Genomic DNA, 22,711 nt, shown 5'->3' on the forward strand with positions numbered 1-22,711 from the left:
TTACCGTCGCTAAGGCCTCACCTGAACTGTGGTCCTTAGACTGCTGAGGTTTACAGTATTTGCAACTCAGCTCACGATGATGTCTAGCACGTAATCTACTCTTCATATCATAGCCAAAGTCCATTAGACTGCTGAGGTTTACAGTATTTTCAATACAGCTTACGATGATGTCTAGTATGTGATCTGTTCTACATATCCCATCCATCAGGTACAAACTCAAGATGTCTTCCTGTAATTAAAAAGAAATGTTTCATCTTGAGTTATATGGGTCTTTCGAGGGTCTCTTTTCGAAGGAGAGGTCCTCGAAATAAGATAGGGAGATGAGTAACAGAATTAGCCACCTGTATCTTAAGGTATCTTACGGACACAGAAGTAATGGGCAATCCGTCAGGTCTCGTCCACCACAGTACAGAAAGCTCAGATGTTAAATCTAACTTCTCAGAATGACAGAAATAAAGATGGTCTCGATCTCACATGTCTCACACCATCATGAAACGAGTTTACTCAGAAGCAACTGAACACCTAAGAGAAAAAAAAGAAGAGGAGTCTCTACAATTATTGTAACGACATCAACCATTTCACACCTCAATGGTTAATAAGACCAAAAGATAAACAAATGGATATGGGTTTCCCTTTTACTGCCATATCTCAGTAGATAGAGTGAGAAAAAGAGGCTCTGAAGAGGGTTGGCCTATGGACCCCTAACCCCTCACCTTACCCATATCGCTGGCGACACCATATGAGGACCTACGGGGTATATAAAGAACCCGGAGATCCACCTCCGGCACCATCATCATGAAGGTCTTGGTGTTGTTGTTCGCTCTGGTGGCTGCTGTGGCCGCCTGGCCAAGTCTCGACGGCTTCCAGGCAGACGAACCTGCCCCTGAGGCACCTGCTGCTCCTGTAGTTACTGTAGGTGAGTATATGAACAGTATGGTCCATAACATATCATTTATGGCGAATGATTCATAGATTGTATTGTACCGCCCTCAGCGATGCTCAGATTAAAGGTTATCACTGTATAAGAACATAGATTTCCCCACTCATGAATCCATATCAGATGACACACCAACAGGTGTTTCCGTTTTTCTGCTGTATAACTGTGAACCATTTCCAGCGAGTTGTGTAAGTCCGGGTGTAAGATGATACTCATGGTAACGACGTGTCAACTGTGAAGCTTCGAGATGGATCTGTTTCAGTCTCGGATTTTGTGATCCCCAAGCTTCAAATAATGTAGTTGGGATATCTCCTTTTACGTCTTGGAGAATGCCTTTTGAATTTTCTCATAGTAATCTCAGCAAAGACACCGTCAATATCCCTAGATATACAGCCACTATATGTCGAATCTTGAGGATTCACCTGCTAGCTATAAGGCCTCTATCTCCTCTGATGATTATCATCTTAATGCACAATAAGATTTCGTTTTAGTTCATTAGAACACACTATGGTGTCCTGAAAAATCTGAGATAGTTTACGGATACATAGATAAAACTGATTATCTTAGATAAAACTTCGATGGTATTATACTTTCCTGACAGTTAAGTCAATAACTTACGTTTTAGAAAGATTTATTAATTGTCTAAATTGGTTTTGATTAAATTTTTGTGCATGTCTCAGGCGTTTCTGTGGCACAGAGGCAGCGCGACATCAACCACCTTCTGCATAAGGTGTACGAACCCCTTCATGATGAGAGGTTGAAGACCCTCGCTGACACCTTTGACCCAGAGGCTGACCCTTCCCTTTACGCTGACGGTGGAGATGCCGTTCATAGACTCATGGAGGAAGTGAGAGCTGGGAGGCTTGAGCAGAAGGGACGTATCGTGACAGCTCTCACCACCCGCGACCGTGTGGAAGCACTCATGCTCTTTGAAGTCCTCATGCAATGCCGGGACTGGGATACTGCCATTGCGGTCGCAGCCTTCTTCCGTGAACGAATGAACGAGGGAGAGTTTGTTTATGCAACTCACGCAGCCGTCAAGCACTCCCATCTCGGTGAGCAAATTGTGCTGCCACCTCTTTATGAGATCTTCCCTCACTTTTTCACAGACAGTAGAGTGGTCTTGCAAGCATATAGGGCCAAGATGGCTGCCACACCAGCCATGATCAAAATGGGCTTCACAGGCACCAAGAGGAACCCTGAGCAACGAGTTGCTTACTTCACCGAAGACATTGGTCTCAACACCTACTATGTCAACTGGCATATGGAATATCCCTTCTGGTGGAAAGACACTTACGGCCCTCACATTGAGCGTAAGGGTGAGATCTTCTTCTGGATACATCACCAGCTAACTAACCGCTTCGACGCCGAACGCATCTCCAACCACCTGGAGCTTACCGAACCAATTAGGGAGGACAAGCCTCTCAGAGAGGGATACGCTCCTCAAATTTCATACAAGAATGGTGTCCCATTCCCATCCCGTCCCGACGACGTCATGCTTGTGGATGTAGTTGGTCTACCCATGATTCGTGAGTTGGTGCAGCTTGAGAACCGCATCCGCGATGCCATTGACCATGGTTACATCATTGGCAGGGAGGGATCCATCATAGATATCAGGAATGAACGCGGTATTGCTATCTTGGGTGATGTGATTGAGTCCTCTCTGTACAGCCCCAACCCTGAATACTACGGCTCTCTGAACAACATGGCTCACAAGGTGATTGCCCGTCAGGCTGATCCCCACGGAAAGTACGGCATGCCTCCAAGTGTCATGGAACACTACATGGGTGCCATCCGCGATCCTAGTTTCTTTAAGTTACACAAACGCATCGACAACCTCTTCAGAAAGCATAAAGATAGTCTTCCACCTTATACTAAGGAAGAACTTATATTCCCTGGCATCGCCATCAACAGTGTGGCGATTGATGGTCCTCTGGAAACATACCTTGAAGATTATGAACACAGCCTCCTTAATACAATCGATGATAAAACCGTGGTAGACATTGTAGATATTGGCACCTACAGACCACGCCTTAGGCATAAGGATTTCTCTTACAATATTGACATACTTAACAATAATGACGCAGAAGTTATGGCCACAATCCGCATCTTCGCCTGGCCTCTCCATGACGCTAACGGCGTCGAAATCCCACACGCCGAAGGTTGTTGGCGCGCTATTGAACTGGACAAGTTCTGGAGACAATGTAAGTACATTTCCTTTTGATCGTATGATGATAAACTTGCTCTTCCACTTGTAATGGGTACTGATAACAATTCACTTACACTTTTAGCGTTTGACTTACATGAACACATTTTGGTAATACACTTTACGGATGATATTAGAAGGTTATCTCAAAATTGTATGAGGTGATAATGTTTTTATTTACTCACAGTGACCCCTGGTGAGAACCACATCGTCCGCAAGAGCAATGAGGCCTCGGTGACGGTGCCTGACGTACCCAGCACAAAGATTTTGATCAATATGACCGATGAGGCCCTCGCCACCGGCACCGACCTGCATCTTGAACGGTTTGAAAGCGCTACTGGCTTGCCCAACAGGTTACTCCTACCCAAAGGCAACGAAGCTGGTGTGGAGTTCGTACTGGCAGTTGCTGTGACCGACGGTGCTGCTGACGCAGCCATTGAAGGCCTTCCCACAATGACCAAGTTCCACCACTACGGCGTCAGGGGAGTGTTTCCTGACAAGAAGCCCCTCGGCTACCCACTAGACCGTCGCATTCCTGACGAACGCGTCCTCCACGAGATATCCAATTTCAAGGAGACCATCGTCAAGGTCTACAATTACGACGAATATATCCGCCACTACTAATTGAAACGTACAATAATGTTTCTCACTGCAGAAAAAAAAAATAATGATCTTAAACTCACCATATATTCAAAACCCATTTCCATTATAAACATCGACTTAAAGACGAAGGATACTGTTGGTATATACCTTTGTCTTATGACAATAAACATCACCCTCATACGATTTTCTTACTTTGTTTTGTTATAGAATTCCCAAATTCTTTCATTCTTGTGTATGATACGCTTTTTGAAGGTATAGTGTTGAAGATGAAGTTAATCATCTCCAGCCACATAACAGCACTAAGTACTGGAATATCTGGGATAAGCTTCAATTGACGAGTGGGATGTCAGACGCTGTTCTGAGATTCTTGGATGCATTACATCAGTTTATACTTCCAAGACTTGAACTCGAAGCATTAGCATAATTCCAGAACGGTGTCTAGCATCTCCCTATCTCAAAACTCATCTTTACATTAAAATGAATATCATTTATCCACTTATATGTGTTTTCATCTTACCACATTCATCCATTAAGAAATAAGAGCAAGATGGTGATATCTGTCAGTGTCAATACATCATCCTAAAAGCCTTGAAGAAAAGATATTTTGTACATTTTCGTAATTTCCTGTGAAAGTACGAGGCAAATCTCTGATGAATGTATGTTAGGCAACACTTCTTCCACAATATCAAAGCCTTCTTAATCCAGTAAGCTGCAATCATTGTGCTTGAATCATTAGGAACCTAGTAAAGTGCAATGTACAAATGCATCAAACTAGAGAATTTTAGAAATAAACTACGCTTGGGTAGACAAACTATTAAACTAGAACATATATAGTAAATTATTCATCTAAAGGAGAATACAGTTATAGTTTCTTGTCATAAACAGAGAGAGAACTCAAACTTGAAATATGACTTTATATGGCACTAAATGAATTTCAGTCACAAAGTATCCAATTCTAACAAAACTGACCTTCTATAATAACTCTCCTCTTAAATACTGTGAACGAAACAGAACGTGAGAAAAAACGAGGATTCGGTTCTTGGGGTGACTGACTTAACAGTACAAGAATGTGAATGACGAAGAGACTATCTTAACAAATTGATATCATTAGAATTGTATTTAATCATATACCTAAGGTTTTCTCTAGACATATAAACTTTCTAGAAATACACATGTCATATAGTTATATTCAAAACTTGTGGAGTCCAGAACTTTACAGTAATCATGTTGAACTTATGGGCAATGGGATCTTGTCCTTGTTTTACAAGAAGTTCCATATAATGCTAAAAGGGTTAAAAACCTAATGTCAAATCAACAGTCGTATGATAACTTTGATAATGTTATCATATGTGTTTGGTAAGGTGAATTCATATAACTTATATACTTATGTTCAGATAGTTGGCTAAAATCATATAGTAAGACACAAAGATTCACCAACGTAAAGGCATTTAAGAATTTCCCTTGAGACCTTTATTGGTGTTTCGTAAAAACAGTAAAGATTAGTAAGGTACATCTCAGATGATAGAGTGTCACCCCACAGGTGATCGCTGATGATAATGATATGGAGAGGTCATCAGGAGGTTAGCCGCGAGGACTAGACGCGAGCAGACAACAGTAGCATCGTCCCAGAAACTGCTGTCGTAACATTAGGTACACTCAATCCACCGGAGGCGAGGACTGGCGGTGTATATTAGAGCCTTGCAAGAGCTCCTCCTACGCCATCAGCATGAAGGTCTTGGTGTTGTTCGCTCTGGTGGCTGCGGCCGCCGCCTGGCCAGAACTAGGAGGCGACGAAGTCACGAGCTTCCAAGGGGACGAACCTGTGAGTGAGTACATTCGATGACACAAGCCATGTGAGGAACACCATTGCTGACCCTGCCGAGCACATATAGCATACGGGACAGTCAGGAACCTATCATGGCGATCTATGTATGACTCTCATTCCTTTGCCGGCTTTAAAAAGACAAAACTTTTCCAAAGCGTCAGTCATCTGTAATTGACTGATAGACTCGAGTAACTGTTGTGTAAAACCAACCGGACCCTTCCGTTTGTAGTGGGCGAGAAATGTTCAGTCGTTGAAAACCTCCTAACTATAATCGTTCTCAATGTTTAGCTTACATTCGAATGAAATGAGTGTACAGTGTCCAGGATTACAAAGAAGTGGGTTAACATGTAACAGTACGGTACATATGGAAGGAGTATCTAAGTTGTTGGCAAAACTATGCCATCGATACTTGTATTGACACTTTTAAATCACGCTTCGATCGTCTTTTCATTTCAGTTAAGATCCATCTTCACAACAATGAAAATGATATACAGATAATCTTCATCAGTCTGATAATAATATTTACCCTTGTGTTTCAGGCGTGTCACTTGCACAGAAGCAGCGCGACATCAACCACCTGCTACATAAAGTATACGAGCCCTTACGGGATGAGAGGTTGAAGACCCTCGCTGACACTTTCCAACCAGATGCTGATCCGTCTCATTGTGCTGACGGTGGAGTTGCTATTCTAAGACTTATGGGAGAGCTAAGGGCTGAGAGGCTGGAAAAGAAAAAGCGTATAGTCACAGCTCTAACCCCACGTGATCTTGAGCAAGCAATAATGCTCTTTGAGGCTTTCATGCAGTGCATGGACTGGCATACACTGGTTAGCAATGCCGCATATTTCCGAGAACGAATGAACGAGTTACAGTTCATTTACGCCGTGTTTGCAGCTGCCAAGCACTCCCCGCTCGGTGAGCACCTTGTGCTGCCACCTCTTTATGAAATTACCCCACACTTTTACGCAGACACCAGAGTAATCATGGAGGCATATAAAGCCAAGATGACTGCCACACCAGCCTTGATCAAAATGGGCTTCACAGGTACCAAGAGGAACCCTGAGCAGAAAGTTGCTTACTTCACTGAGGACATTGGTCTTAGTACCCACTACGTGAACTGGCATATGGAATATCCCTTCTGGTGGAGAGACACTTACGGCCGTCACATTGAGCGCAAGGGTGAGGTCTTCTTCTGGATACATCACCAGCTAACTAACCGCTTCGACGCAGAGCGCATCTGCAACCACCTGGAGATTTCCGAGCCATTTCGAGTGGACAAGCCTCTCAAAGAGGGCTTCGCTCCCCAAATTGCATACAAGAATGGTGTCCCATTCCCATCCCGCCCCGACGACTTCGTCCTTGTAGATGTGGATGGTCTTCCTATGATTCGTGAGCTGGAACTCAAGGAGAAGCGCATCTGGGATGCCATTGACCATGGATACATCACTGCCAAGGATGGATCCATCATAGACATCAAGAATGAACGTGGTATTGCTATGTTGGGTGATGTGATCGAGTCCTCTCTGTACAGTCCCAACCTTGAATTTTATGGCTCTCTCAACAACATGGCTCACAAGGTGATTGCGCGTCAGGCTGATCCCCACGGAAAGTACGGCATGCCTCCCAGTGTCATGGAACACTATATGGGTGCTGTTCGCGACCCCAGCTTCTATAAGTTACACAAGCGTATCGATAACGTTTTCAAGAAACACAAGGACAGTCTTCCACCTTATACTAAGGAGGAACTCATCTTACCTGGTGTAGCCATTAACAATGTAGCTATTGAGGGCCCTCTGGAGACATACCTTGAAGATTATCCAGTCAGCCTTCTCAACACGATCGAGGACAAAGCTGAGGTTGACGCTGTGGAAATCGACACTTATGTCCCACGTCTGAGACACAAGGAATTCTCCTACAAAATTGATATAATCAACAGCAATGAAGCAGAGGTTATGGCCACAATCCGCATCATGGCCTGGCCACTCCGTGACAGCAACGGCGTCGAGCTCTCTTTCGAAGAAGGACGTTGGCACGCCATTGAACTTGACAAGTTCTGGAGATCTCGTGAGTATAAGACATACTTTCATCATATGCTAATGCTCTTTAGATTTTCTATTTGTTGCATTTGTTCCTTTTCGACAAACAAACATGACTGATGTTAAGCATTGTACATTTCTGAGACATTGTTCATAGATTATACATTAATCATCTCTATGTTTCATATTATGATTCTACTTTTATATATCCACAGTGGTCCCTGGGGAGAACCACGTCATCCGTAAGAGCACTGAAGCCTCAGTGACAGTGCCTGACGTTCCCAGCGCTAAGACCCTGTTCACTATGACTGAGGAGGCCATCGCCGCTGGCACTGAGCTGCATCTTGAACAGTTCGAGAGCGCCACTGGTCTGCCCAACAGGTTGCTCATACCCAAGGGCAACGCAGCTGGTGTGGAGTTCATGCTGGTTGTGGCTGCAACCGACGGTGCTGCCGACGCAGCCATTGAAGGCCTTCCCACAATGACCAAGTTCCACCATTTGGGCGTCAAGGGTGTCCTACCTGACAGGAAGCCCCTCGGCTACCCACTGGACCGTCGCGTCCCTGATGAACGCGTCTTCCGCGAGATCCCCAACTTCAGGGAGACCATCGTCAAGGTCTACAACCATGGCGAACATATCCACTTGAACTAACACACACATACAACAATTTTACCCACAACATAATCTCAAAAGTGCCCCCTCGAGTGACCGGTCTAATGTATGATTATACTCCATTATAAAATGATCATTAAAGCAACAAGCATCAGTCTCTTACCTTACGCTTTCACTTCGGTTCCAACAGTATCTTTAGTGGAGTATGTTTGGTACATGCAATGTTCAACAAGAGGTTGAAGATCTTCCAGGAATCACCAGACTATACGAAGTGGACTTGGCTTAGACATATTCTATGAATAATAAATATGTCAAAGATCTTTTTATGATATTTTCTTATTTCTGATTTTTTCGGCTGAAAGTCTAGTAGATTTGATATTCATAATTTGGTCATAAGAAGTGTTAATGTCAGTCTCCTTCAAGAAGTTGTATGACCAAAACATATTATGTATATTTTGAGCCACAACAATTAATGTTTCTAAATCTATCTATATATTTCTCTTATCCAATCGGTATCCTTTCCTGAGAATCCAGAAAGTGGGTTTTCTCATACCTTGTAATGTGGAAAACTGAATAATTGAGAAACAATACGAATTCAGGGAAAGAAGGTTGTGTGCAAGCAGCTTGTTAGATTTTTCACAAGAAAGTGAAAAAAAAAAAAGAGAGGGGAGGATTTCCAGCCCCCAGCTCCCTCCCCTTTTAGTCGCCTTTATATATATATATATATATATATATATATATATATATTTTTTTTTTTTTTTTTTTTTTTATACTTTGTCGCTGTCTCCCGCGTTTGCGAGGTAGCGCAAGGAAACAGACGAAAGAAATGGCCCAACCCCCCCCCCCCCATACACATGCACATACACACATCCAGACACGCAAATATACATACCTACACAGCTTTCCATGGTTTACCCCAGACGCTTCACATGCCTTGATTCAATCCACTGACAGCACGTCAACCCCTGTATACCACATGACTCCAATTCACTCTATTTCTTGCCCTCCTTTCACCCTCCTGCATGTTCAGGCCCCGATCACACAAAATCTTTTTCACTCCATCTTTCCACCTCCAATTTGGTCTCCCTCTTCTCCTCGTTCCCTCCACCTCCGACACATATATCCTCTTGGTCAATCTCTCCTCACTCATTCTCTCCATGTGCCCAAACCATTTCAAAACACCCTCTTCTGCTCTCTCGACCACGCTCGTTTTATTTCCACACATCTCTCTTACCCTTACGTTACTTACTCGATCAAACCACCTCACACCACACATTGTCCTCAAACATCTCATTTCCAGCACATCCATCCTCCTGCGCACATCTCTATCCATAGCCCACGCCTCGCAACCATACAGCATTGTTGGAACCACTATTCCCTCAAACATACCCATTTTTGCTTTCCGAGATAATGTTCTCGACTTCCACACATTTTTCAAGGCTCCCAAAATTTTCGCCCCCTCCCCCACCCTATGATCCACTTCCGCTTCCATGGTTCCATCCGCTGACAGATCCACTCCCAGATATCTAAAACACTTCACTTCCTCCAGTTTTTCTCCATTCAAACTCACCTCCCAATTGACTTGACCCTCACCCCTACTGTACCTAATAACCTTGCTCTTATTCACATTTACTCTCAACTTTCTTCTTCCACACACTTTACCAAACTCAGTCACCAGCTTCTGCAGTTTCTCACATGAATCAGCCACCAGCGCTGTATCATCAGCGAACAACAATTGACTCACTTCCCAAGCTCTCCCATCCCCAACAGACTTCATATATATATATATATATATACATATATATATATATATATATATATATATATATACATATATATATATATATATATATATATATATATATGAGCTGTGGTTTATGGGTATAAGTGAAGTATGAGACGGATAATATAAACAACACACAAAAGTTTAAAAGATTGCAAGATACCATAAGAAGAAAAAAAACTCAAGAGATGAAGGTCTTCATGAATGAAGAACTCCCTCACCAAACAATACAAATAGATTATCACACACACACACACACACACACACACACACACACACACACACACACACACACACACACACACACACACACACACACACACATAATTCCTATACTTAGCAACAGTTGCTATGCAGATAATGGTGTTGATAGGGACTGGGCCACCTCGTATCTTGACGTGAATCCAGGATGGCGCGATTATAAGTTATCAGCATATTTTTTGGGTTAATCTTATGTAAATCACACGTGACGGAACCAGACAAATTATCAGAAATGCGTATGTATGTATGTGTCAACCGGCAAGTTATCTCCACCTTCCACATGGATGTAATCAAGCCTTCCACATGGGAATGATTAAACATTCTACATGGGGATAATTAAACCTTCCACACGGGAGAAATTAAGAAAAGCAGAATATATCAGACCTATTGGCCTAGGACGATGTTAACTGTTACATTGTATCCAAATAGAAACAATATTTCTCGTTCTGTATAGATGAAATTTGGAAAGTATACCAAGAAAGCTCTCTCCCTATCCTGTACTCCCTCTGGCTAAAAGTGTTAAAGAATGAAAGCAAGACATAACGTGCTGAGGCAAAAACTACCATGATTTTCTACGGGAATGGAAAATACTGCTTATATTTAATAAAGCCAGTCTATTTCCCTGTAATGAGTCCAGAATTTGTCTGAAGTCTGTAATATTTAAAATCATTTACTCAAATATGATATGAAACAAATTGAACAGTATAAAATAAAGCACAATTTCTTTTATATAAAGAGGTGACACACACACACACACACACACACACACACACACACACACACACACACACACATATATATATATATATATATATATATATATATATATATATATATATATATATATATATATATATATATATAAATCGCTGCAGGTACGAGCCATGAACACCAATTTTTCGGACATGGACGGAGGTGTCTACTTCAACACACTGATTCAATTATCAGGTTTTTATCATATGATAGCCTATGTAACCCCACCGCCGGAGATGTGTTGTGTAGAGAATGTGGGGAGGTCATCTGTGGCCGGGTCACTGAACTCAAGAGACACGGAGGCCTCTAATAGTATGAACCTAGATACTGTTATCATTGATGACGCCAAATGGTCCTAAGGCCGAGAAGATCATCTGGGGTATATAAGGAGGAGCGGCGGCTGTTTCGGCACCATCAACATGAAGGTCTTGGTGTTGTTCGCATTGGTGGCTGCGGCCGCCGCCTGGCCAAGTTTCGACGGCTTCCAGGCCGACGAACCTGCCCCTGAGGCACCTGCTGCTCCTGCAGCGCCTGAAGCCCCTGCGGAGCCTGCAGCCCCTGAGCAGCCTGCAAAGCCAGCAATAATTGTAGGTAAGTAAACAATATTGATGCAGTCCTTAGCATGATGGTTATAGTTAGCACGGTCCAACAGAGACTCAAGTTCTTTTGCATAAACAAGACATTTACCGTACTTTAGACTCATATTCTCCATCACGTTTACTTCTAATCTTTGAGGTAGACGGTCTGAGACGCATTTTGTTATTTCCATACCTATAACTATCACTTCATTGTCAGTTCCTTAAAGCTGTAAGAATTTCCAGTCATGAAACCGTGGTATATTATCTATCATGGAGGCCTTTAAGATTCTCTTTCTGATCAGTTAGACGTTCGGATGTCGAAAACTTTCCGGAGCATCATAAAAATATACCTATGTTCCTTTAAAATCTGATTTCCATTTTAATGATGATATTTTCTTCCGTGTATCAGATGTTCCTGCAGCACAAAGGCAGCGAGACTTGAACCATCTGCTCCACAAGTTGTTCGACCCTCTTCATGATGAAAGGTTGAGGACCCTCGCTGAAACCTTTGACCCTGAGGCTGACCTTACCCTTTATGCTGATGGCGGAGTGGCCATTCAAAAGCTCATGGCAGAACTCAAGGCTGACAGGCTTGAGAAGAAAGGAAGAATAGTCACCGCTCTTACCACTCACGATCGTGAACAAGCAATCATTCTCTTTGAGGTTCTCATGAACTGTATCAACTGGGAGACAGCCATCAGCAACGCCGCTTACTTCCGTGAACGGGCAAACGAGGGACAGTTCCTTTACGCTGTGGTCGCAGCCGTCAAGCACTCCCCACTCGGAGAGCACCTTGTGCTGCCACCTGTTTATGAGATTGCCCCACACTTTTACGCAGACACCAGAGTAATCATAGAGGCGTATAAAGCCAGAATGGCTGCTACACCAGCCTTGATCAAAATGGGCTTCACAGGTACCAAGAGGAACCCTGAGCAGAAAGTTGCTTACTTCACTGAGGACATTGGTCTTAGTACCCACTACCTCAACTGGCATATGGAGTATCCCTTCTGGTGGAGAGACACCTATGGTCCTCACTTAGCCCGCAAGGGTGAGATTTTCTTCTGGATACATCACCAGCTTAATAACCGCTTCGACGCAGAGCGCATCTGCAACCACCTGGGCATTTCCGAGCCACTTGCCGTCGACAAGCCTCTCAAAGAGGGCTTCGCTCCCCAGATCGCATACAAGAATGGTGTCCCATTCCCATCCCGCCCCGACGACTTCGTCCTTGTAGATGTGGATGGTCTTCCTACGATTCATGAGTTGGAGCTCAAAGAGAAGCGCATCCTCGACGCCATTGACCATGGATATCTCACTGCCAAGGATGGATCAGCCATAAACATCAGGAATGAACGCGGCATTGCATTGTTAGGTGATGTGATCGAGTCCTCTCTGTACAGCCCCAACCCTGAATTCTACGGCTCTCTCAACAACATGGCTCACAAGGTGATTGCCCGTCAGGCTGACCCCCACGGAAAGTTCGGCATTCCTCCCAGTGTCATGGAACACTACATGGGTGCTGTTCGCGACCCCAGCTTCTATAAGTTACACAAGCGCATCGACAACGTTTTCAGGAAACACAAGGACAGTCTTCCACCTTATACTAGGGAAGAACTCATCTTACCTGGTGTGGCCATTAACAATGTAGCCATCGATGGTGCATTGGAGACATACCTTGAGGATTATCCAGTCAGCCTTCTCAACACATTCGACGACAGAGCTGAGGTTGACGCTGCAGAAATCGACACTTATGTCCCACGTCTGAGACACAAGGAATTCTCCTACAATCTTGATATAATCAACAGCAATGAAGCAGAGGTTATGGCCACAATCCGCATCATGGCCTGGCCACTCCGTGACAGCAACGGCGTCGAGCTCTCTTTCGAAGAAGGACGTTGGCACGCCATTGAACTTGACAAGTTCTGGAGATCTCGTGAGTATAAGACATACTTTCATCATATGCTAATGCTCTTTAGATTTTCTATTTGTTGCATTTGTTCCTTTTTCGACAAACAAACATGACTGATGTTAAGCATTGTACATTTCTGAGACATTGTTCATAGATTATACATTAATCATCTCTATGTTTCATATTATGATTCTACTTTTATATATCCACAGTGGTCCCTGGGGAGAACCACGTCATCCGTAAGAGCACTGAAGCCTCAGTGACAGTGCCTGACGTTCCCAGCGCTAAGACCCTGTTCACTATGACTGAGGAGGCCATCGCCGCTGGCACTGAGCTGCATCTTCAACAGTTCGAGAGTGCCACTGGTCTGCCCAACAGGTTGCTCCTACCCAAGGGCAACGCAGCTGGTGTGGAGTTCATGCTGGTTGTGGCTGCAACCGACGGTGCTGCCGACGCAGCCATTGAAGGCCTTCCCACAATGACCAAGTTCCACCACTTGGGCGTCAAGGGTGTCCTCCCTGACAGGAAGCCCCTCGGCTATCCACTGGACCGTCGCGTCCCTGATGAACGCGTCTTCCGAGAGATCCCCAACTTCAGGGAAACCATCGTCAAGGTCTACAACTATGGCGAACATATCCACTTGAACTAATACACACATACAACAATTTTACCCACAACATAATCTCAAAAGTGCCCCCTCGACTGACCTAATGAATGACTATATCTTCTATTAAAAGATGATCTTTCAAGCAATAAACATCAATGTCTTACCTTACACTTTCATTTTATTTCCTACAGTGTCTTTAGTGTTTCTGAGTTTATGGAGCATGTTTGGGACATGCAATGGTCAACAAGAGGTTGAAGATCTTCCAGGAGTCACCAGCCTATACGAAGTGGACTTGGCTTAGACATAATTTATGAATAACATGTCAAAGATCTTTCATGATATTCTCTTATTTCTGATATTTTTCGCTGAAAGTCTAGCAGATTTAATATTCATAATTTTCGTCAGAAGTGTTAATATCAGTCTCCTTCTAGAAGTTGTATTACCAAAACATATTATATATAGTTTGCGCTACAGAAATTAATGTTTTTAGATATATCTATATATATATTTTCACCCAGTTACTGTCCTTTCCTGAGAATCAAGAAAGTGGGTTTTCTCATACCATGTAATGTGGAAAACTAAATAATTGAGAGAGAATACGGTTTCAGGGAAAGAAGGTCGTGTGGAAGTAGTTTCTTAGATTATTTAAGAGAGAGTGAATTCATATATACAAAAGCGATGAATGGATAGATTGTCTGCGGATATAGAACATCCAAAGACCATAACATGAAATTAAAAGAAAAGCTTTCAAAAAATTAATGCAAAGTTCTTTTTTCATATATGAGTCGTGGATTATAGGTATAACTGAGGAATGAGACGGAAATTATAAAAACATACAAAGGTTTAAAAGACTGGAAGATACTATAAGAAAAAAGCTCGAGATGTGAATGTTCCCATAAATGAAGAGGAAATCCATCACAGAACAATAAGAATAGATCACCATAAACACACACACACACACACACACACACACACACACACACACACACACACACACACACACACACACACACACACACACACACACACACATAATCCCTAAACCTAGTTACTACCCAGATAACGGTGTTGACAAGGACTGTGTCACCTCATGACCCCCTTTTGCTCTCAACGTGAGTTCCGGATGGCGCGACTAAAAGTCGTCAACACGTTTTACGATTAATCTTATGTAAATCACACGTGACGGGACCAGCCAAATTATCAGAAATGTGTGTGTGTGTGAATCTAAACCTTCAACATGTGAGTAAAGGAACCTTCCCCATGGACATTGATTAATCTTCCACATGGGAATAATTAAAACTTCGACATGGGAGTAATTAAGAAAAATAGAAAACAGAAGGCCTATTGGCCTAGAACGAGATTAACTGTTAGATTATGTCGAAATAGTAAAAATATTTTCGTTGTGGAAAGTTGAGATTTGGAAAGTACACTAAGAAGGTTCTTTCCCCATCCTGTACTTCCTCTGGCTTAAAATGTTAAAGAATGAAATAAAGACTATGAGGTGCTGAAGCAAAAACCACCATGATTTTCTACAGGAAAGGGAATTGAAAATACTGCTTATACTGTCTATATCAAATTAAACAATTCTCTTTCCCTGTAATGAGTCAAGAATTTGTCTGGAGCCTAGTAGGTTCAGAATCATCTCTTTCCGTCATTATACTTATGTATGATATGAAACAAATTAAAAAGTATAAAATGAAGAACAATTTCTTTCATATACAAGGGTGACATTTCCTAGTTTCCAACCTGTCACTTTATAATACCTTCTGTTCAAGAATTATTTCAATGAGAAATATCATTTGAGCTTAGAGAACCACTCTACACATCCTAAACTTTAGTTGCATTGTCTCCTAATAGCATTTCCTGCCAGTTACGCCTGCCTCCATCTTCCCCATGTGAAGCGCCCTGGCAGCATCACTTCAACCACACTATCCTACAGCTTCATCCGATTATCTCTCTGAGAATTGTCTATTCTAACTAACCTCAAATGCAAACTCTAGAATGTATCACAAAAACTTCAACAAAATTATTGATCTTTACCCTACAAGTGAAATTTTGGTCGTATAATCATGGTCGTAGTCGGGGCAGCTCAGTCAAGAGGCTGGTGATGAGTTAATATCTCGGAGAGAGACTAATGACACGTCCGCTCACACATGAAGTAAACCAAGGAAGCAGATGATGAGGGACGTGTGTCATGAAATGATGGAGACTATCCGTGTGTGCAGACTATTCATGAATGCAACTAAATGCCCAAGATAATATCACTACCAATACTCATGTACCTATGATTATAAATCATATACATTTCTAGCCACATCGTTCATATGATATCAATGGAAGAGTCACAAAGCAAGGAAAAAGCTTTTCATAAACAGATAGACGTAGAACATCTCAATACAATAACTCAAGCATCCCATGTCTGATGTCAATACTCAGTGCCCTATCAGACATACGATATTATATATCTCCTATTCTAGTCTTCTTATGACAGCGTTTTATTCTGTTTTTAAGTATTTCATTGACATCGAACACCATTTCAAGCTGCTTCCAAAAGTTGTCAATGTCGGGTATTTTTCTGACTCCTTGATGCCTCTGTTGATTGTGGCACGCACCGAGCAAGACTCAACCGATCATTACTGCCCACTGTTGGAGTATCATCTCCAAGGCCTTCAGATGTCACCAGGCACCACAGCGCGTGATGGTGACAAGCACTCTATGTATATATATATATATATATATATATATATATATATATATATATATATATATATATATATATATATATATATATATATTTTTTTTTTTTTTTTTTTTTTTTTTATACTTTGTCGCTGTCTCCCGCGTTTGCGAGGTAGCGCAAGGAAACAGACGAAAGAAATGGCCCAACCCCCCCATACACATGTACATACACACGTCCACACACGCAAATATACATACCTATACAGCTTTCCATGGTTTACCCCAGACGCTTCACATGCCTTGATTCAATCCACTGACAGCACGTCAACCCCTGTATACCACATCGCTCCAATTCACTCTATTCCTTGCCCTCCTTTCACCCTCCTGCATGTTCAGGCCCCGATCACACAAAATCCTTTTCACTCCATCTTTCCACCTCCAATTTGGTCTCCCTCTTCTCCTCGTTCCCTCCACCTCCGACACATATATCCTCTTGGTCAATCTTTCCTCACTCATTCTCTCCATGTGCCCAAACCATTTCAAAACACCCTCTTCTGCTCTCTCAACCACGCTCTTTTTATTTCCACACATCTCTCTTACCCTTACGTTACTTACTCGATCAAACCACCTCACACCACACATTGTCCTCAAACATCTCATTTCCAGCACATCCATCCTCCTGCGCACAACTCTATCCACAGCCCACGCCTCGCAACCATACAACATTGTTGGAACTACTATTCCTTCAAACATACCCATTTTTGCTTTCCGGGATAATGTTCTCGACTTCCACACATTTTTCAAGGCTCCCAAAATTTTCGCCCCCTCCCCCACCCTATGATCCACTTCCGCTTCCATGGTTCCATCCGCTGACAGATCCACTCCCAGATATCTAAAACACTTCACTTCCTCCAGCCTCTCACCATTCAAACTCACCTCCCAATTGACTTGACCCTCAACCCTACTGTACCTAATAACCTTGCTCTTATTGACATTTACTCTTAACTTTCTTCTTCCACACACTTTACCAAACTCCGTCACCAGCTTCTGCAGTTTCTCACATGAATCCGCCACCAGCGCTGTATCATCAGCGAACAACAACTGACTCACTTCCCAAGCTCTCTCATCCCCAACAGACTTCATACTTGCCCCTCTTTCCAAAACTCTTGCATTTACCTCCCTAACAACCCCATCCATAAACAAATTAAACAACCATGGAGACATCACACACCCCTGCCGCAAACCTACATTCACTGAGAACCAATCACTTTCCTCTCTTCCTACACGTACACATGCCTTACATCCTCGATAAAAACTTTTCACTGCTTCTAACAACTTGCCTCCCACATATATATATATATATATATTTTTTTTTTTTTTTTATACTTTGTCGCTGTCTCCCGCGTTTGCGAGGTAGCGCAAGGAAACAGACGAAAGAAATGCCCCCCCCCCCCATACACATGTACATACACACGTCCACACACACAAACATACATACCTACACAGCTTTCCATGGTTTACCCCAGACGCTTCACATGCCTTGATTCAATCCACTGACAGCACGTCAACCCCTGTATACCACATCGCTCCAATTCACTCTATTCCTTGCCCTCCTTTCACCCTCCTGCATGTTCAGGCCCCGATCACACAAAATCTTTTTCACTCCATCTTTCCACCTCCAATTTGGTCTCCCTCTTCTCCTCGTTCCCTCCACCTCCGACACATATATCTTCTTGGTCAATCTTTCCTCACTCATTCTCTCCATGTGCCCAAACCATTTCAAAACACCCTCTTCTGCTCTCTCAACCACGCTCTTTTTATTTCCACACATCTCTCTTACCCTTACGTTACTTACTCGATCAAACCACCTCACACCACACATTTTCCTCAAACATCTCATTTCCAGCACGTCCATCCTCCTGCGCACAACTCTATCCATAGCCCACGCCTCGCAACCATACAACATTGTTGGAACCACTATTCCTTCAAACATACCCATTTTTGCTTTCCGAGATAATGTTCTTGACTTCCACACATTTTTCAAGGCTCCCAAAATTTTCGCCCCCTCCCCCACCCTATGATCCACTTCCGCTTCCATGGTTCCATCCGCTGACAGATCCACTCCCAGATATCTAAAACACTTCACTTCCTCCACTTCTATATATATATATATATATATATATATATATATATATAGATATATATATATATATAGATCGCTGCAGGTACGGGCCATCAACACCGATCTTCGGACATGGACGGAGGTGTCTACATCAACACACTGATTCAATTATCAGGTTTTTATCATATCATAGCCTATGTAACCCCACCGCCGGAGATGTGTTGTGTAGAGAATGTGAGGAGGTCATCTGTGGCCGGGTCACTGAACTCAAGAGACACGGAGGCCTCTAATAGGATGAACCTAGATACTGTTATCATTGATGACGCCAAATGGTCCTAAGGCCGAGAAGATCATCTGGGGTATATAAGGAGGAGCGGCGGCTGTTTCGGCACCATCAGCATGAAGGTCTTGGTGTTGTTCGCATTGGTGGCTGCGGCCGCCGCCTGGCCAAGTTTCGACGGCTTCCAGGCCGACGAACCTGCCCCTGAGGCACCTGCTGCTCCTCCAGCGCCTGAAGCCCCTGCGGAGCCTGCAGCCCCTGAGCAGCCTGCAAAACCAGCAATAATTGTAGGTAAGTAAACATTATTGATGCAGTCCATAGCATGATGGTTAAAGTTAGCACGGTCCAACAGAGACTCAAATTCTTTTGCATAAACAAGACATTTAACGTACTTTAGACTCATATTCTCCATCACGTTTACTTCTAATCTTTGAGGCAGACGGTCTGAGACGCATTTTGTTATTTCCATACCTATAACTATCACTTCATTGTCAGTTCCTTAAAGCTGTAAGAATTTCCAGTCATGAAACCGTGGTATATTATCTATCATGGAGGCCTTTAAGATTCTCTTTCTGATCAGTTAGACGTTCGGATGTCGAAAACTTTCCGGAACATCATAAAAATATACCTATGTTCTTTTAAAATCTGATTTCCATTTTAATGATGATATTTTCTTCCGTGTATCAGATGTTCCTGCAGCACAAAGGCAGCGAGACTTGAACCATCTGCTCCACAAGTTGTTCGACCCTCTTCATGATGAAAGGTTGAGGACCCTCGCTGAAACCTTTGACCCTGAGGCTGACCTTACCCTTTATGCTGATGGCGGAGTGGCCATTCAAAAGCTCATGGCAGAACTCAAGGCTGACAGACTTGAGAAGAAGGGAAGAATCGTCACCGCTCTTACCACTCACGATCGTGAACAAGCAATCATTCTCTTTGAGGTTCTCATGAACTGTATCAACTGGGAGACAGCCATCAGCAACGCCGCTTACTTCCGTGAACGGGCAAACGAGGGACAGTTCCTTTACGCTGTGGTCGCAGCCGTCAAGCACTCCCCACTCGGAGAGCACCTTGTGCTGCCACCTGTTTATGAGATTGCCCCACACTTTTACGCAGACACCAGAGTAATCATAGAGGCGTATAAAGCCAGAATGGCTGCTACACCAGCCTTGATCAAAATGGGCTTCACAGGTACCAAGAGGAACCCTGAGCAGAAAGTTGCTTACTTCACTGAGGACATTGGTCTTAGTACCCACTACCTCAACTGGCATATGGAATATCCCTTCTGGTGGAGAGACACCTATGGTCCTCACTTAGCCCGCAAGGGTGAGATTTTCTTCTGGATACATCACCAGCTTAATAACCGCTTTGACGCAGAGCGCATCTGCAACCACCTGGGCATTTCCGAGCCACTTGCCGTCGACAAGCCTCTCAAAGAGGGCTTCGCTCCCCAGATCGCATACAAGAATGGTGTCCCATTCCCATCCCGCCCCGACGACTTCGTCCTTGTAGATGTGGATGGTCTTCCTACGATTCATGAGTTGGAGCTCAAAGAGAAGCGCATCCTCGACGCCATTGACCATGGATATCTCACTGCCAAGGATGGATCAGCCATAAACATCAGGAATGAACGCGGCATTGCATTGTTAGGTGATGTGATCGAGTCCTCTCTGTACAGCCCCAACCCTGAATTCTACGGCTCTCTCAACAACATGGCTCACAAGGTGATTGCCCGTCAGGCTGACCCCCACGGAAAGTTCGGCATTCCTCCCAGTGTCATGGAACACTACATGGGTGCTGTTCGCGACCCCAGCTTCTATAAGTTACACAAGCGCATCGACAACGTTTTCAGGAAACACAAGGACAGTCTTCCACCTTATACTAGGGAAGAACTCATCTTACCTGGTGTGGCCATTAACAATGTAGCCATCGATGGTGCATTGGAGACATACCTTGAGGATTATCCAGTCAGCCTTCTCAACACATTCGACGACAGAGCTGAGGTTGACGCTGCAGAAATCGACACTTATGTCCCACGTCTGAGACACAAGGAATTCTCCTACAATATTGATATAATCAACAACAATGAAGCAGAGGTTATGGCCACAATCCGCATCATGGCCTGGCCACTCCGTGACAGCAACGGCGTCGAGCTCTCTTTCGAAGAAGGACGTTGGCACGCCATTGAACTTGACAAGTTCTGGAGATCTCGTGAGTATAAGACATACTTTTATCATATGTTAATGCCCTTTAGATTTTCTATTTGTTGCATTTGTTCCTTTTTCGACAAACAAACATGACTGATGTTAAGCATTGTACATTTCTGAGACATTGTTCATAGATTATACATTAATCATCTCTATGTTTCATATTATGATTCTACTTTTATATATCCACAGTGGTCCCTGGGGAGAACCACGTCATCCGTAAGAGCACTGAAGCCTCAGTGACAGTGCCTGACGTTCCCAGCGCTAAGACCCTGTTCACTATGACTGAGGAGGCCATCGCCGCTGGCACTGAGCTGCATCTTGAACAGTTCGAGAGTGCCACTGGTCTGCCCAACAGGTTGCTCATACCCAAGGGCAACGCAGCTGGTGTGGAGTTCATGCTGGTTGTGGCTGCAACCGACGGTGCTGCCGACGCAGCCATTGAAGGCCTTCCCACAATGACCAAGTTCCACCACTTGGGCGTCAAGGGTGTCCTACCTGACAGGAAGCCCCTCGGCTACCCACTGGACCGTCGCGTCCCTGATGAACGCGTCTTCCGCGAGATCCCCAACTTCAGGGAGACCATCGTCAAGGTCTACAACTATGGCGAACATATCCACTTGAACTAATACACACATACAACAATTTTACCCACAACATAATCTCAAAAGTGCCCCCTCGATTGACCTAATGAATGACTATATCTTCCATTAGAAGATGATCTTTCAAGCAATAAACATCTATCTCTTACCTTACACTTTCATTTTATTTCCTACAGTGTCTTTAGTGTTTCTGAGTTTATGGAGCATGTTTGGGACATGCAATGGTCAACATGAGGTTGAAGATCTTCCAGGAGTCACCAGTCTATACGAAGTGGACTTGGCTTAGACATAATTTATGAATAACATGTCAAAGATCTTTTATGATATTCTCTTATTTCTGATATTTTTCGCTGGAAGTCTATCAGATTTAATATTCATAATTTTCGTCTGAAGTGTTAAGATCAGTCTCCTTCAAGAAGTTGTATTACCAAAACATATTATATATATTTTGCGCAACAGAAATCAATGTTTTTAGATATATCTATATATATATTTTCACCCAGTTACTGTCCTTTCCTGAGAATCAAGAAAGTGGGTTTTCTCATACCATGTAATGTGGAAAACTAAATAATTGAGAAATAATACGATTTTAGGGAAAGAAGGTTGTGTGCAAGTAGTTTCTTAGATTCTTCAAGAGAGAGTGAATTCTTATATACAAAAGCGATGAATGGATAGATTGTCTGCGGATATAGAACATCCAGAGACCATGAC

General features: G+C 43.3%; 4 protein-coding genes across 4 annotated transcripts; all 4 read left to right on the top strand.

The window, feature by feature from the left end:
- Positions 1-762: 762 nt before the first annotated feature.
- LOC139756845 (pseudohemocyanin-2-like) lies at positions 763-3,934 on the top strand. Its single transcript, XM_071676672.1, has 3 exons — positions 763-916; positions 1,618-3,141; positions 3,331-3,934. The coding sequence occupies exons 1-3, from the start codon at positions 796-798 to the stop codon at positions 3,765-3,767; spliced, it is 2,082 nt and encodes a 693-aa protein (XP_071532773.1). The 5' UTR covers positions 763-795; the 3' UTR covers positions 3,768-3,934.
- Positions 3,935-5,439: 1,505 nt separating this feature from the next.
- Positions 5,440-8,706, top strand: LOC139756847 (pseudohemocyanin-2-like). The gene is made up of 3 exons (XM_071676673.1): positions 5,440-5,572; positions 6,111-7,634; positions 7,822-8,706. Exons 1-3 carry the CDS (start codon positions 5,473-5,475, stop codon positions 8,256-8,258), a joined length of 2,061 nt encoding a protein of 686 aa, XP_071532774.1. The 5' UTR covers positions 5,440-5,472; the 3' UTR covers positions 8,259-8,706.
- Positions 8,707-11,418: 2,712 nt separating this feature from the next.
- Positions 11,419-14,273, top strand: LOC139756848 (pseudohemocyanin-2-like). Its single transcript, XM_071676674.1, has 3 exons — positions 11,419-11,607; positions 12,004-13,527; positions 13,716-14,273. The coding sequence occupies exons 1-3, from the start codon at positions 11,436-11,438 to the stop codon at positions 14,150-14,152; spliced, it is 2,133 nt and encodes a 710-aa protein (XP_071532775.1). The 5' UTR covers positions 11,419-11,435; the 3' UTR covers positions 14,153-14,273.
- A 5,013-nt stretch (positions 14,274-19,286) lies between these two features.
- Positions 19,287-22,148, top strand: LOC139756849 (pseudohemocyanin-2-like). The gene is made up of 3 exons (XM_071676675.1): positions 19,287-19,482; positions 19,879-21,402; positions 21,591-22,148. Exons 1-3 carry the CDS (start codon positions 19,311-19,313, stop codon positions 22,025-22,027), a joined length of 2,133 nt encoding a protein of 710 aa, XP_071532776.1. The 5' UTR covers positions 19,287-19,310; the 3' UTR covers positions 22,028-22,148.
- Positions 22,149-22,711: the final 563 nt, after the last annotated feature.

This window comes from Panulirus ornatus, chromosome 23, assembly GCF_036320965.1.
Source record: "Panulirus ornatus isolate Po-2019 chromosome 23, ASM3632096v1, whole genome shotgun sequence".
In the NCBI taxonomy this organism is placed as follows: Eukaryota; Metazoa; Arthropoda; class Malacostraca; order Decapoda; family Palinuridae; genus Panulirus; species Panulirus ornatus.